Source organism: Hyperoodon ampullatus (genome assembly GCF_949752795.1).
Source record: "Hyperoodon ampullatus genome assembly, chromosome: 17".
NCBI classification, from domain to species: Eukaryota; Metazoa; Chordata; class Mammalia; order Artiodactyla; family Ziphiidae; genus Hyperoodon; species Hyperoodon ampullatus.
The window spans coordinates 22335533-22350139 of record NC_136930.1 but is presented as its reverse complement, the minus strand read 5'-3'; the positions used below and the strand labels follow the sequence as shown (position 1 = coordinate 22350139).

The following is a 14607-nucleotide window of genomic DNA, read 5'->3' as shown; positions in this document are numbered from 1 at the left end:
TCCTATGGACAAATAGCTCAGTTTGCTTATTCATAAGTCTGTGTGGTTTCAATTATTTATGATTTTCTGCTAAATCTGGATGTGGTTCCTTTGGTCCTGCAGTATCCATTTGGGTCATTGACACGCCCCCGCTGTGTCCATGTGTGCAGTGTGTTTATTGGCAGTGCAAAATTCGGCAGTATGGCAGGGAAATCACATTTTAACAGGCTGGGGAAGGTGTCCTGTGGCCGCGTGGGAGAACATGAGGCGGTGCCAGGAAGCTTCCAAGCTCTTTGAGAAGGGCTGTCTCCTGCAGAATTATCAGTCTAAACCTGTGGTATCTCTTTCAATTTTGAATGTTTTTAAGGGGAACAGATTGAAGCCCTCTCCTGCTGTGTTGGACTGTCAGAGGGAGAGAGAAAAGTGATACTTCCTGCTGCTCCAGAAGGGAAGTGAATCAGCAGGGCCCTGGTTTCCTTCAAACTCTAATTACTGTCTTTGCTTCTGAGATTGCCTAATCCAACAGCCACCCTTTTAAAAGCTGAACTCCAGGGTCTAACACATGGAGGGGCAAGAGAACAGACCAAACCTGTATTAGTTCACAGAACTCCAATTCTTTATTAATCACAGCTTGCTCACAATGACATACAGGAAAATAGCACTAATGAAGAGTAAATATGCAGGCAGCAACCTTCGGGAGTTGGGAGTTGGGGGAGAAACGACTTCAAAACTGCGATAGGTACTTATGGTGGGTATCTGTTGATTCTCTCAGTTGGCACAAACGCCCTGCCTAGCCCCCTTGACTGCATCAGCCCTCATAGATGGAGTAATCTATATAAATATTTTTTTAAATAGGCAGGATTGCCTCACACTGGGGAAGAAAGACCAGCTTAAGTGAAAGTCCGCAGTGTTTTTGATTTTGTTTGCGTGTGTGTTTGAATGCAACAATCAGCTCACAGTTTCCAAGTGGAAAAATATTCAGTAGCATCATGTACTTGTACTATAGGTAAGAGCTTAAAATGAACATCATCAATCATGGCATCCACAAATAAGCCACCTGACACATTAATTCATTCCATCAAAAGAACTTAAACTAGAGAATAAGCCCACTTCATGAAAAGCAATTTCACGGCTGCTTGAACCATTTGGGTTAGGATCTGTGTTCAGCACTTTAAAAGGTTCAGCTTTTTGCTTCTACCCAGATTGATCTCAGATCTGTCTTTTTCATCCATCCCTTTCTAACGCCAAAGCACATTTGTAGCACATAATCCAGTAGAAGCAGAAGTAAATGCTACGAGTAGTGGTTTTTCTTAGCCTGGTTTTGTAGTTCCTAGGCAGTTAGTAGATTATGAGCGGACAAATGTGGTGATTTGTGTGGAGTTGTAATACCTGTGATCTAGGTATGGTCTCAGTCAAGTTCAGAGATTACCAAGCTGTCTAGGTCAGTAGGCAATGGTGGGTTTCTAGCACCAAAGACTGTCTATTGACCTCATTTTTCTGTTGGAATGAAAAGGGCAGGGAATGGAGTCAGACATGGGGAGCTTCAAAAAGAACAGACCTAGCAAATTCATTTGAGTGGAAAGACACAACATCAAAAGCCTGTTACAGGACATGTAAGATTATGAAATAACTTGCATAATGCAATACTTGTATTTTTTAACAAAAATGTAAGTATTTACAAAATAAGATCCAAGGTATTTTTTAAACATCAAGCAAAACATTCTGCAAAGAGACCGCATTGATTTTTTTTTTTATTTTTGATTCTGTTTTTTGTTTTTTATAATGAGTTCTTTTTAAACCATGTCATACATTTCCCATACTGATATCGCATGATCCATTATAATATAGGCAGGGGGATTTACTAATGGTGGGGCGTGCCATACCCTCCGTTGCTTCAGCCAGACAGTTCGACCTGGAGTTCCTTGTTCCTGCGCACCTCCGCAGCATGCCTCTCCTGAAAAACACCGAAGGCAGACGAGACATCAGAAGCCTCGCCTGGTCCACAGACAACGAGGAGGGCCTGCCCACTAATTTGACTACTATGCGCTTGACTGGAAGTAACCCCCTTTAGCATCTACCTTTAGGAAATGTTCTCATTTCAAAGAAAGGAAAACGTGGAACCCAATAAGGGTCACATTACAGAAGATCATAGAAGACTAATAGTGTCTAAAAAAATTTTATCACTGTATTTGATTAAAATGATGAACAAAAGATCATATGATTAAGAGAATTTAAAAAAAATTTAAAAATTTTTGATTAAGAGAATTTTGACTATTAGGACTACTGTATAAATCCAGAGAATAGCAATAAAATATCATCCTGTCTTCTCTATCATTTTGAACAGCATTTTTCCTTTTCCCTAACATTTTAAGGGATTAAAATGGACAGTGGACACTTTGGGAGGATGAGATGCAGGAACAAGACTTTTTGTATACTTCCTAAATTCTTAACCCCTTAGTCAAGGTCTTTCAAAACTTGAGTCCAGGGGCTTCCCTGGTGGCGCAGTGGTTGAGAGTCCGCCTGCCGATGCAGGGGACACGGGTTCGTGCCCCGGTCCGGGAAGATCCCACATGCCGCGGAGCGACTGGGTCCGTGAGCCATGGCCGCTGAGCCTGCGCATCCAGAGCCTGTGCTCCGCAGCGGGAGAGGCCACAGCAGTGAGAGGCCCGCGTACCGCAAAACAACAACAACAACAACAAAACTTGAGTCCAAATGACCTCTCCAGTCTTACCCTCCACCCGTCTCCTACGCCTGCTTGATTTCTCGGTTTAACAGAAGTGTCTTTTCATGCACTTTTCAAGGCTTGAGATTCCTAGTCTTCCAGTTCTATCCACCAGGATAGTAAACAGACTCTTTAATCCCTGTAGCGGTTGTCTCTTTCTCCGTGAAGACTTTCATAAGACTGAAAACTATTTTACTTTCCATTTGAAAACCTGCATTAATCTTCCCTTTTTACGTGACAGCCGTTTTATTCTAACTTGTGCTTTGGTCATTTCTGTTCTTATCTCATCAGCTCTCTTAGGCAGATGCTTATTTAGAAGCCCGCTGAGGGCCAGGGCTGCATTTTCTCACTTTTGTTCCACTTACAGGGCCCAGCAGGTTCTCTTGCACATAGTGCATGATCAATAGATGTTTATTTACATGAGGATCTGGGGCACTAAACTTGATTTGGGAACTAAACTCTCTGAGCAGGGAACTGATAGGAAAGGTGGAATTCTATTTTTAGTACACAGTTCTGCCTTGGATGATTATAAGCACATGGGCTTGCCTATCATAGGTGATAAATAAGTGGGTGTTAAATTGAAATTGAATTTTTAAAATATTAATTGTTATTAGTATTATTTATTTTTCTATTTAGAATATTATTTATATTGCTATTTTCTCCCCCTGCAGCTCCAGAAATTTCTTGTGGCTCTATAGCAGGCGTCCCCAACCCCCAGGCCACAGACAGGTACTGGTCCTGGCTTGTTAGGAACCGGGCTGCACAGCAGGAAGTGAGCGGCGAGCGAGCGAAGCTTCATCTGTATTTACAGCCGCTCCCCATGGCTTGAGTTACCGCCTGAGCTCTGCCTTCTGTCATATCAGCGGCCGCATTAGATTCTCATAGGAGCGCGAACCTTACTGTGAACTGCGCATGCGAGGGATATAAGTTGTGCGCTCCGTATGAGAATCTAATGCCTGATGATCTGAGGTGGAGCTGAGGCGGTGATGCTAGCACTGGGGAGCGGCTGCAAATACATATTATCATTAGCAGAGAGGTTTGACTGCACAGAGACCATAATAAATCAACTGCTTGCAGACTCATATCAAAATCCTATGAGTGAGTAGCAAGTGACAATTAAGCTGCATCTTATGGACGAGACTGGACATAAGCAACACACTTCGGGTGTCACTGTCTCCCATCACCCCCAGATGGAACCATCTAGTTGCAGGAAAACAAGTTCAGGGCTCCCACTGATTCTGCATTATGGTGAGTTGTATAATTATTTCATTATATATTACAATGTAATAATAATATAAATATAGTGCACAATAAATGTAATGCACTCGAATCATCCCCAAACCATTCTCCACCCCCCGCCCCAGGTCCGTGGAAAAATTGTCTTCCACGAAACCAGTCCCTGGTGCCAAAATGTTGGGGACTGCTGCTCTATAGATTCCTTTAGCTCAGAGGCAATGATCTTGACCAGCTATAAAGTAAATCTTATCATTAAGCTTTATTAATCTCAAGGAGTCTCTGCTTATAGGTTCCTTATAATACTAAGCATTTATTAGGTACTTAATATGTACCAGTTCTGCATAGGTACAGATTTTACCTGTATTAATTCCCTTGATCCTCGAAACAATCCTGTGATGGAGGCTCTATTCTGGTGCCCATTTTACAGATGAAGAAACTGAGGCACAGAAAGGCTAAGTCACTTGCCCAAGATCACAAAACTAAGAAGCAGCAGAGCTGAGACTCCAACCCAGGGAGCCTGGCTATACAGCCCCCATTCAACCACTGCTATGTAGCCTCAATGTGAACGTGAGGAGAAAATTTTATAGTTGTGTGGAAAAATGTGTCTTTTCAAATGTAGGTTCTGGGAGAGAAAGGCATGTACAGCCCTACATTTCTTTCAAAGATACAGAGTTAGAGTAAACAGGAAGTTGATTCTAGAGAAAGAGTTTAAAAGCAATTTTATTTAATTGGTTTAAATGAGCTTTTTGTCTGTATTCAAAAGCCATGAAGAGAAGAGGGAAAAAGCATGTATAGAGAAATCATGTCCTGTCTGGAAATGTCACAGGGGAACTAGCATGAATGCAGCTGACTCTTCTTTCTTTTTGTTCTGCTATGGTGAGGAAAAAGATGCCATAAAATCTTTTTCTCATGCAGAAAGAAACTAATTATTAAGACCTGAGCTCTGACAAAAATTGGAGAGAAAGCCCAGACCATCACTATGTTAGGAAAAAAACCAGCCTCAAGTCTAAAGACTCATATAAACTCAAATTTATAATATAACAGGAAAGATTATAATCAGTATTAGTAGGCTACTTTGGAGCACACTCCTTACTCAGCTCAAAATTAGTTGCAAAGAAATGGATTTTGCCATAGGAAAGAACAAATATAACCTGTGAGCTTGAGATAACATGAAAAAAAAAGGAAATTTAAATAAATGCTGAGTTTCTGGGAAAAATATTGTTTATTTTCAGGCATTTTAATAAATCTATTATTTGAAAACCTTACATTCAAATCATCAAATATATACTCAAAATTGTAATGTGATTTTGTATAAAAATGTGGGAGGATCAAAGGCAGATATGCAGGGGGCGTGTAATTTTCAACATAGTCTGTTTTTTTTAATCAGCAAAATGTTGGCAATTGTCAGACCTTGAGTAAGAGGTTACTGAGGAAGTTGTGACACTCTGAGAAAGCGCATCAAGAGGTCAAGTCTATTCTTCGATAATATTCATTTCATTATTGAGCTTCTAATATTTGCCAGGCACTGTCAGACACGCTGGGTTAGACAGAGTGAAGCAGATCTAAATTTACAATGTTCTCTACAATTTACCCCCTTGCTCCCATCAATATAATAGTGCTTAAGCACTTGTATGCAAATATTCTTTTGATATGCAAAAATGTGTAAGAGATGGTTTTAGGAAAAAATTCTGACTCTTGGAGAAAATGTGATTAGAGAGATTTCTGTACCGGAAGTGAAGAAATATGAGGTCTTTCTTTTACTTTACCTTTTAATATCCCCTTCACCTCACTAAGTATCAAATCTAAAGAAAAGAATTGAACTAGATGACCTAGGGTATCAATTCCAATCCATGAAATCCTATTATATGAGTATTTAAATGCAAGATGAGATTCAACATCATCAGAATCCTTCTTTTTGCTGATAACTATGAGCTTGCAATACAAAAGAGGGGTCAGGAGTGAGTCAGGAGTGCAGGAAAGCACATTTTCATACATGAAGATGACGTTGCTCATGGGAGCACTATCAACATCCAATGCCGCTGCCAAATCTGCTTACTGTGCAGTTTTAGGATGGCCAAAGTTACAGCTTTAGCTTAGTATAAAAGTTTGGAGTCAAAAAGACATGGGTTCAAACTGAGACTCTGCGATCTGCTTAGCTTTGTGATCTTGGCCAAATGACTTAACCTCTCTAAGGACCAGGTTCCTTAGATGTGAAATGGGGATGATAACAGTATTTCCTTCTAGGGCTGTAGTTTGGATTAAATTCCATAGTATGTGTCAAATGCCTGGCCTACAGTGAGAAATCAGTGAAAGTTAGTTTAATCCTCTTTTTCCTTTCATTATTCATTTATCAGACATATTCCATAGGAAATAGTTACACAAATAGCATTCGTGAATCAGAATGATAAAGAAAAAAAGTCAGATGAGAAGAATGAAAGGTTACAACAGACGGAAATTGATAATGGTTGAAATCTCTATCTAAAGAGTTATATATCATCAAAATCATCTCTTAGAAAAAGAATCACAGAATGTTACTCCCTGAAGAAAAAACATTTTTTATCCTTTCTATATCCAGATTATTTTGCATATATCTTTAGCCTTCACGCAATTAAAAGAGCTCTTCAGTAGGTTCTAAAATGCAACCGGGATTGATTTTGCTTTAGGCTTTCAGTCTTATCTAAAGGCCTTGTGCTAACATGGCTGAGACTCTGAGAGGTCTGTGGGAATTCATCAGTGAATGACACTGAGGATACCATCGTAGCCACCATCGAGGGACATGCTCTGCTCAAATGCTCAATTCGATTAATTGAGGAGGAGGGGGACTGAGGGCTGGGTGGTAGGCAGATTGCTGCAAAAGCTCACGTGGAATTGTATCACATCTCTTGGCTAATCGGTAGGGCCAGTGAGGGCTGTCAAAATGGTGGGCACTTAGTGTGGTCACCTCATGACTATCTAACTAATAGATGTCATTTCAGTGATAATTATTTTTTGATGCGGGAGATTCCAGAAAAGCTTATGTTATATTGGCAGTTTCATGCACTTTCAGCATAATTATTATTATTGATCCTCTTTTTAATTTCTAACTTCATTGCAGTAATTTCATTCAGAAAAAGTCACAATAAAAAACTAACTTTGTCTTATTTTAGGAAGAAGCATAATAGTTTTAGTACATACAAACACATATACCATATGTCAACAAAAAATCTACAATGTATTTAAAATACATCAAATGGAAGTAAAGTTAGTATGCTCTAAGGATAATCTCCACTTTACTTAGAAGATAACAGATCTTGGCTGTCCCTGGTCAAAGATTCTATTAGATTTGAAAAGTGTCTCTTTAGCTATGGAATACCAGGGAAAATGTGGCCCTAAAAATGATGTGGGCTGCATCATTCAGCACAGGATAAAATGCTGTCAGCTGAGATTTACATCAGAAAAAGCTACACAAGATGGCGTAGATAGTAATGAGAGGAATTGGATGAAGTCATTGATGACTAAAGAACTATAGTGCTGGTGAGATGTGTAAGGCCGGAGGAAGATGGCGGAAGAGTAAGACGCGGAGATCACCTTTCTCCCCACAGATACATCAGAAATTCATCTACACGTGGAACAACTCCAACAGAACACCTACTGAACGCTGACAGAAGACCTCAGACCCCCCAAAAGGCAAGAAACTCCCCACATACCTGGGTAGGTCAAAAGAAAAAAAGAATAAACAGAGACAATAGGATATGGACGGGACCTGCACCAGTGGGAGGGAGCCGTGAAGGAGGGAAGGTTTCTACACACTACAAGCCCCTTCGAGGGCGGAGACTGCAGGTGGCGGAGGGGGAAAGCTTCGGAGTAGCGGAGGAGAGCACAGCAACAGGGGTGTGGAGGGCAAAGCAGAGAGATTTTGGCACAGAGGATCGGTGCCCTCAGGCACACACCAGCCCGAGAGACTTGTCTGCTCGACCGCCAGGGCGGGCGGGGCTGGGAGCTGAGGCTCGGGTATCGGCTTTCAGTCGGAGCGCAGGGAGAGGTCTGGGGCTGGCGGCAGGAAGAGAGCCTGAAGGGGTTAGTGCTAGCCCGGAGGGAGTCCGGGGAAAGGGTCTGGAGCTACCGGAGAGGCAAGAGACTTTTTTCCCTTTTGTTGCCTGGTGCGCGAGGAGAGGGCATTCCCCTCCCTCCCCTCTGCCTGAGTGAGCCAGAGCCCCCGAATCAGCGGCTCCTTTAAACCCGTCCTGTCTGAGCGAAGAACGGACGCCCTCCGGCGACCTACGCGCAGAGGCGGGGCCAGGTCCAAGGCTGAGACCCGGGAGCTGTGAGAGCAGAGACAGGGAAATCTCTCTGTGCAGCCTCCGAGGCAGCGGATTAAAGCTCCACGGTCCATTTGATGTGCCCTGCGTCTGTGGAGTGCATGAATGGACAGCGAATCATCCCAAACTGAGGAAGTGGACCTTGAGGACAAGATTTAAGACTTTCCCCCCCCTTTTTTCCCTCTTTTTACAACGAATTATCTCAAATTAAGGAGGTGGACTTAGCAAGATTTCAGACTTTTCGCCCTTTTCCTCTTTTTACAACGAATTATCCCAAATCGAGGAGGTGGACTTGGAGAGCAAGATTTTTGATTTTTCCCCCTGCTCTCTTTTTGTGAATGTGTATGTGTAATCTTCTGTGTAAGATTCTCTCTGTATAGCTTTGCTTCCACCATATGTCCCAGGGTTCTTTCGGTCCGTGTTTTTTTTCAATAATTACTTTTTAATTTTAATAACGCTACTATATTTCATACTTTATTCTATTTTACTTTACCTGCTCTTTTTTTCCTCCCTTCCCTTCCTCCCTCCCTCCCTCCGCTCCTCCTTTCCTTCTTTCTTTTTCTTTCCTCCATCCCTCCCTCCCTCCCACCCTTCTTCTTTCCACTTTCTTTTTCTTTCCTTCCTCCCTCCCTCCCTCCTGTCTTTCTTTCTTTCTTTCCTTCCTCCCTCCCTCCCTCTCTTCTTCCATTCACTCTTCCTTTTGCTTTCATTCCTCCCTCCCTCCCTCCTTTCTTTCCTTTCTTTCCATCCTTCCTCCCTCCCTCCTTTCTTTCTTTCTTCCTTCCTTCCTTCCTTACTTCCCTTCTTCCTTTCTTTCAATCTCTCTTTCTTTCTTCTACTAATTATTTCTTTCTACTTTTTCTCACTGTTATTCTGAGCCGGGTGGATGAAAGGCTCTTGGTGCTGCAGCCAGGAGTTAGTGCTGTGCCTCTGAAGTGGGAGAGCCAACTTCAGGACACGGGTCCACAAGAGACCTCCCAGCTCCACATAATATCAAGCAGCGAAAATCTCCCAGGGATCTCCATCTCAACACCAGCACCCAACTTCAGTCAACGACCAGCAAGCTACAGTGCTGGTCACCCTATGCCAAGCAACTAGCAAGGCAGGAACACAACCCCACCCATTAGCAGAGAGGATACCTAAAAACATAATAAGGCCACAGGCACCCCAAAACACACCACCAGACGTGGACCTTTCCACCAGAAAGACAAGATCGAGCTTCAACCACCAGAACACAGGCATTAGTCCCCCCCACCAGGAAGCCTACACAACCTACTGAAACAACCTTAGCCACGGGGGACAGACACCAAAAACAACGGGAACTACGAATCTGCAGCCTGCAAAAAGGAGACCCCAAACACAGTAACATAAGCAAAATGAGAAAGCAGAAAAACACACAGCAGGTGAAGGAGCAAGATAAAAACCTACCAGACCTAACAAATGAAGAGGTAATAGGCAGTCTACCTGAAAAAGAATTCAGAATAATGATAGTAAAGCTGATCCAAGATTCTATTTCCCAGATCCAAAATCTTGGAAATAGAATAGACAATATGCAAGAAACAGTTAACAAGGACCTAGAAGAACTAAAGAGGAATCAAGCATCGATTAAAAACACAATAAATGAAATGAAAAATACTCTAGATGGGATCAATAGCAGAATAACTGAGGCAGAAGAACGGATAAGTGAGGTGGAAGATAAAATAGTGGAAATAACTGATGCAGAGAAAAATAAGGAAAAAAGAATGAAAAGAACAGAGGACAGTCTCAGAGACCTCTGGGACAACATTAAACGCACCAACATTCGAATTATAGGGGTTCCAGAAGAAGAAGAGAAAAAGAAAGGGACTGAGAAAATATTTGAAGAGATTATAGTTGAAAACTTCCCTAATATGGGAAAGGAAATAGTTAATCAAGTCCAGGAGGCACAGAGAGTCCCATACAGAATAAATCCAAGAAGAAATACGCCAAGACACATATTAATCAAACTGTCAAAAATTAAACACAAAGAAATCATATTAAAAGCAGCAAGGGAAAAACAACAAATAACACACAAGGGAATCCCCATCAGGTTAACAGCTGATCTCTCAGCAGAAACTCTACAAGCCAGAAGGGAGTGGCAGGACATAATTAAAGTGATGAAGGAGAGAAACCTGCAACCAAGATTACTCTACCCAGCAAGGATCTCATTCAGATTTGATGGAGAAATTAAAACGTTTACAGACAAGCAAAAGCTGAGAGAGTTCAGCACCACCAAACCAGCTTTACAACAAATGCTAAAGGAACTTCTCTAGGCAAGAAACACAACAGAAGGACTATACCTACAATAACGAACCCAAAGCCATTAAGGAAATGGGAATAGGAACATACATATCAATAATTACCTTAAATGTAAATGGACTAAATGCTCCCACCAAAAGACACAGATTGGCTGAATGGATACAAAAACAAGACCCATATATATGCTGTCTACAAGAGACCCACTTCAGACCTAGAGACACATACAGATTGAAAGTAAGGGGATGGAAAAAGATATTCCATGCAAATGGAAATCAAAAGAAAGCTGGAGTAGCAATTCTTATATCAGACAAAATAGACTTTAAAATAAAGACTATTAGAAGAGACAAAGAAGGACACTACATAACGATAAAGGGATCGATCCAAGAAGAAGATATAACAATTGTAAATATTTATGCACCCAACATAGGAGCACCTCAATACATAAGGCAAATACTAACAGCCATAAAAGGGGAAATCGACAGTAACACAATCATAGTAGGGGACTTTAACACCCCACTTTCACCAATGGACAGATCATCCAAAATGAAAATAAATAAGGAAACACAAGCTTTAAATGATACATTAAACAAGATGGACTTAATTGATATTTATAGGACATTCCACCCAAAAACAACAGAATACACATTTTTCTCAAGTGCTCATGGAACATTCTCCAGGATAGATCATATCTTGGGTCACAAATCAAGCCTTGGTAAATTTAAGAAAATTGAAATTGTATCAAGTATCTTTTCCGACCACAATGCTATGAGACTAGACATCAATTACAGGAAAAGATCTGTAAAAAATACAAACACATGGAGGCTAAACAATACACTACTCAATAATGAAGTGATCACTGAAGAAATCAAAGAGGAAATTAAGAAATACTTAGAAACAAATGACAATGGAGACACGACGACCCAAAACCTATGGGACGCAGCAAAAGCAGTTCTAAGGGGGAAGTTTATAGCAATACAATCCCACCTTAAGAAACAGGAAACATTTCGAGTAAACAACCTGACCCTGCACCTAAAGCAATTAGAGAAAGAAGAACAAAAAACCCCCAAAGTTAGCAGAAGGAAAGAAATCATAAAGATCAGATCAGAAATAAATGAAAAAGAAATGAAGGAAACGATAGCAAAGATCAACCAAACTAAAAGCTGGTTCTTTGAGAAGATAAACAAAATTGACAAACCATTAGCCAGACTCATCAAGAAAAGAAGGGAGAAGACTCAAATCAGTAGAATTAGAAATGAAAAAGGAGAAGTAACAACTGACACTGCAGAAATACAAAAGATCATGAGAGATTACTATAAGCAACTCTATGCCAATAAAATGGACAACCTGGAAGAAATGGACAAATTCTTAGAAATGCACAACCTACCAAGACTGACTCAGGAAGAAATAGAAAATATGAATAGACCAATCACAAGCACTGAAATTGAAACTGTGATTAAAAATCTTCCATCAAACAAAAGCCCAGGACCAGATGGCTTCACAGGCGAATTCTATCAAACATTTAGAGAAGAGCTAACACCCATCCTTCTCAAACTCTTCCAAACAATATCAGAGGAAGGAACACTCCCAAACTCATTCTACGAGGCCACCATCACCTTGATACCAAAACCAGGCAAGGATGTCACAAAGAAAGAAAACTACAGGCCAATATCACTGATGAACATAGATGCAAAAATCCTCAACAAAATACTAGCAAACAGAATCCAACAGCACATTAAAAGGATCATACACCATGATCAAGTGGGGTTTATTCCAGGAATGCAAGGATTCTTCAATATACGCAAATCAATCAATGTGATACACCATATTAACAAGTTGAAGGAGAAAAACCATATGATCATCTCAATAGATGCAGAGAAAGCTTTCGACAAAATTCAACACCCATTTATGATAAAAACCCTGCAGAAAGTAGGCATAGAGGGAACTTTCCTCAACATAATAAAGGCCATATATGACAAACCCACAGCCAACATTGTCCTCAATGGTGAAAAACTGAAACCATTTCCACTAAGATCAGGAACAAGACAAGGCTGCCCACTCTCACCACTCTTATTCAACATAGTTTTGGAAGTTTTAGCCACAGCAATCAGAGAAGAAAAGGAAATAAAAGGAATCCAAATTGGAAAAGAAGAAGTAAAGCTGTCACTGTTTGCAGATGACATGATACTATACATAGAGAATCCTAAAGATGCTACCGAAAAACTACTAGAGCTAATCAATGAATTTGGTAAAGTAGCAGGATACAAAATTAATGCACAGAAATCTCTGGCATTCCTGTACACTAATGATGAAAAATCTGAAAATGAAATCAAGAAAACACTCCCATTTACCATTGCAACAAAAAGAATAAAATATCTAGGAATAAACCTACCTAAGGAGACAAAAGACCTGTATGCAGAAAATTATAAGACACTGATGAAAGAAATTAAAGATGATATAAATAGATGGAGAGATATACCATGCTCCTGGATTGGAAGAATCAATATTGTGAAAATGACTCTACTACCCAAAGCAATCTACAGATTCAATGCAATCCCTGTCAAACTACCACTGGCTTTTTTCAGAGAACTAGAACAAAAAATTTCAAAATTTGTTTGGAAAAACAAAAGACCCCGAATAGCCAAAGCAATCTTGAGAACGAAAAACGGAGCTGGAGGAATCAGGCTGCCTGACTTCAGACTATACTACAAAGCTACAGTAATTAAGACAGTGTGGTACTGGCATAAAAACAGAAAGATAGATCAGTGGATCAGGATAGAAAGCCCAGAGATAAACCCACGCACATATGGCCAACTTATCTTTGATAAAGGAGGCAGGAATGTACAGTGGAGAAAGGACAGCCTCTTCAATAAGTGGTGCTGGGAAAACTGGACAGGGACATGTAAAAGTATGAGATTAGATCATTCCCTAACACCATACACAAAAATAAGCTCAAAATGGATTAAAGACCTAAATGTAAGGCCAGAAACTATCAAACTCTTAGAGGAAAACATAGGTAGAACACTCTATGACATAAATCACAGCAAGATCCTTTTGGACCCACCTCCTAGAGAAATGGAACTAAAAACAAAGATAAACAAATGGGACCTAATGAAACTTCAAAGCTTTTGCACAGCAAAGGAAACCATAAACAAGACCAAAAGACAACCCTCAGAGTGGGAGAAAATATTTGCAAATGAAGCAACTGACAAAGGATTAATCTCCAAAATTTATAAACAGCTCATGCAGCTCAATAGCAAAAAAACAAACAACCCAATCCAAAAATGGGCAGAAGACTTAAATAGGCATTTCTCCAAAGAAGATATACAGACTGCCAACAAACACATGAAAGAATGCTCAACATCATTAATCATTAGAGAAATGCAAATCAAAACTACAATGAGATATCATCTCACACCAGTCAGAATGGCCATCATCAAGAAATCTAGAAACAATAAATGCTGGAGAGGGTGTGGAGAAAAGGGAACACTCTTGCACTGCTGGTGGGAATGTGAATTGGTACAGCCACTATGGAGAACAGTATGGAGGTTCCTTAAAAAACTAAAAATAGAACTACCATATGACCCAGCAATCCCACTACTAGGCATATACCCTGAGAAAACCATAATTCAAAAAGAGACATGTACCAAAATGTTCATTGCAGCTCTATTCACAATAGCCCGGAGCTGGAAACAACCTAAGTGTCCATCATCGGATGAATGGATAAAGAAGATGTGGCACATATATACAATGGAATATTACTCAGCCATAAAAAGGAACGAAACTGAGCTATTTGTAATGAGGTGGATAGACCTAGAGTCTGTCATACAGAGTGAAGTAAGTCAGAAAGAGAAAGACAAATACCATATGCTAACACATATATATGGAATTAAAAAAAAAAAAAATGTCATGAAGAACCTAGGGGTAAAACGGGAATAAAGACACAGACCTACTTGAGAACGGACTTGAGGATATGGGGAGGGTGAAGGGTAAGCTGTGACAAAGCGAAAGAGAGGCATGGACATATATACACTACCAAACGTAAGGTAGATAGATAGTGGGAAGCAGCCGCAGAGCACAGGGAGATCAGCTCGGTGC

General features: G+C 40.5%; 1 protein-coding gene across 1 annotated transcript in view; it reads right to left on the bottom strand.

The window, feature by feature from the left end:
• Positions 1-1873: 1873 nt before the first annotated feature.
• Positions 1874-14607, bottom strand: part of STMN2 (stathmin 2) — a gene marked incomplete at its 3' end in the record, with an annotated part of 30049 nt that continues 17315 nt past the window's right edge. The window contains exon 4 of the mRNA XM_079722576.1: positions 1874-1933. Coding sequence (XP_079578702.1) covers positions 1874-1933 — 60 coding nt within the window. The remainder of the gene's footprint in view (positions 1934-14607) is intronic.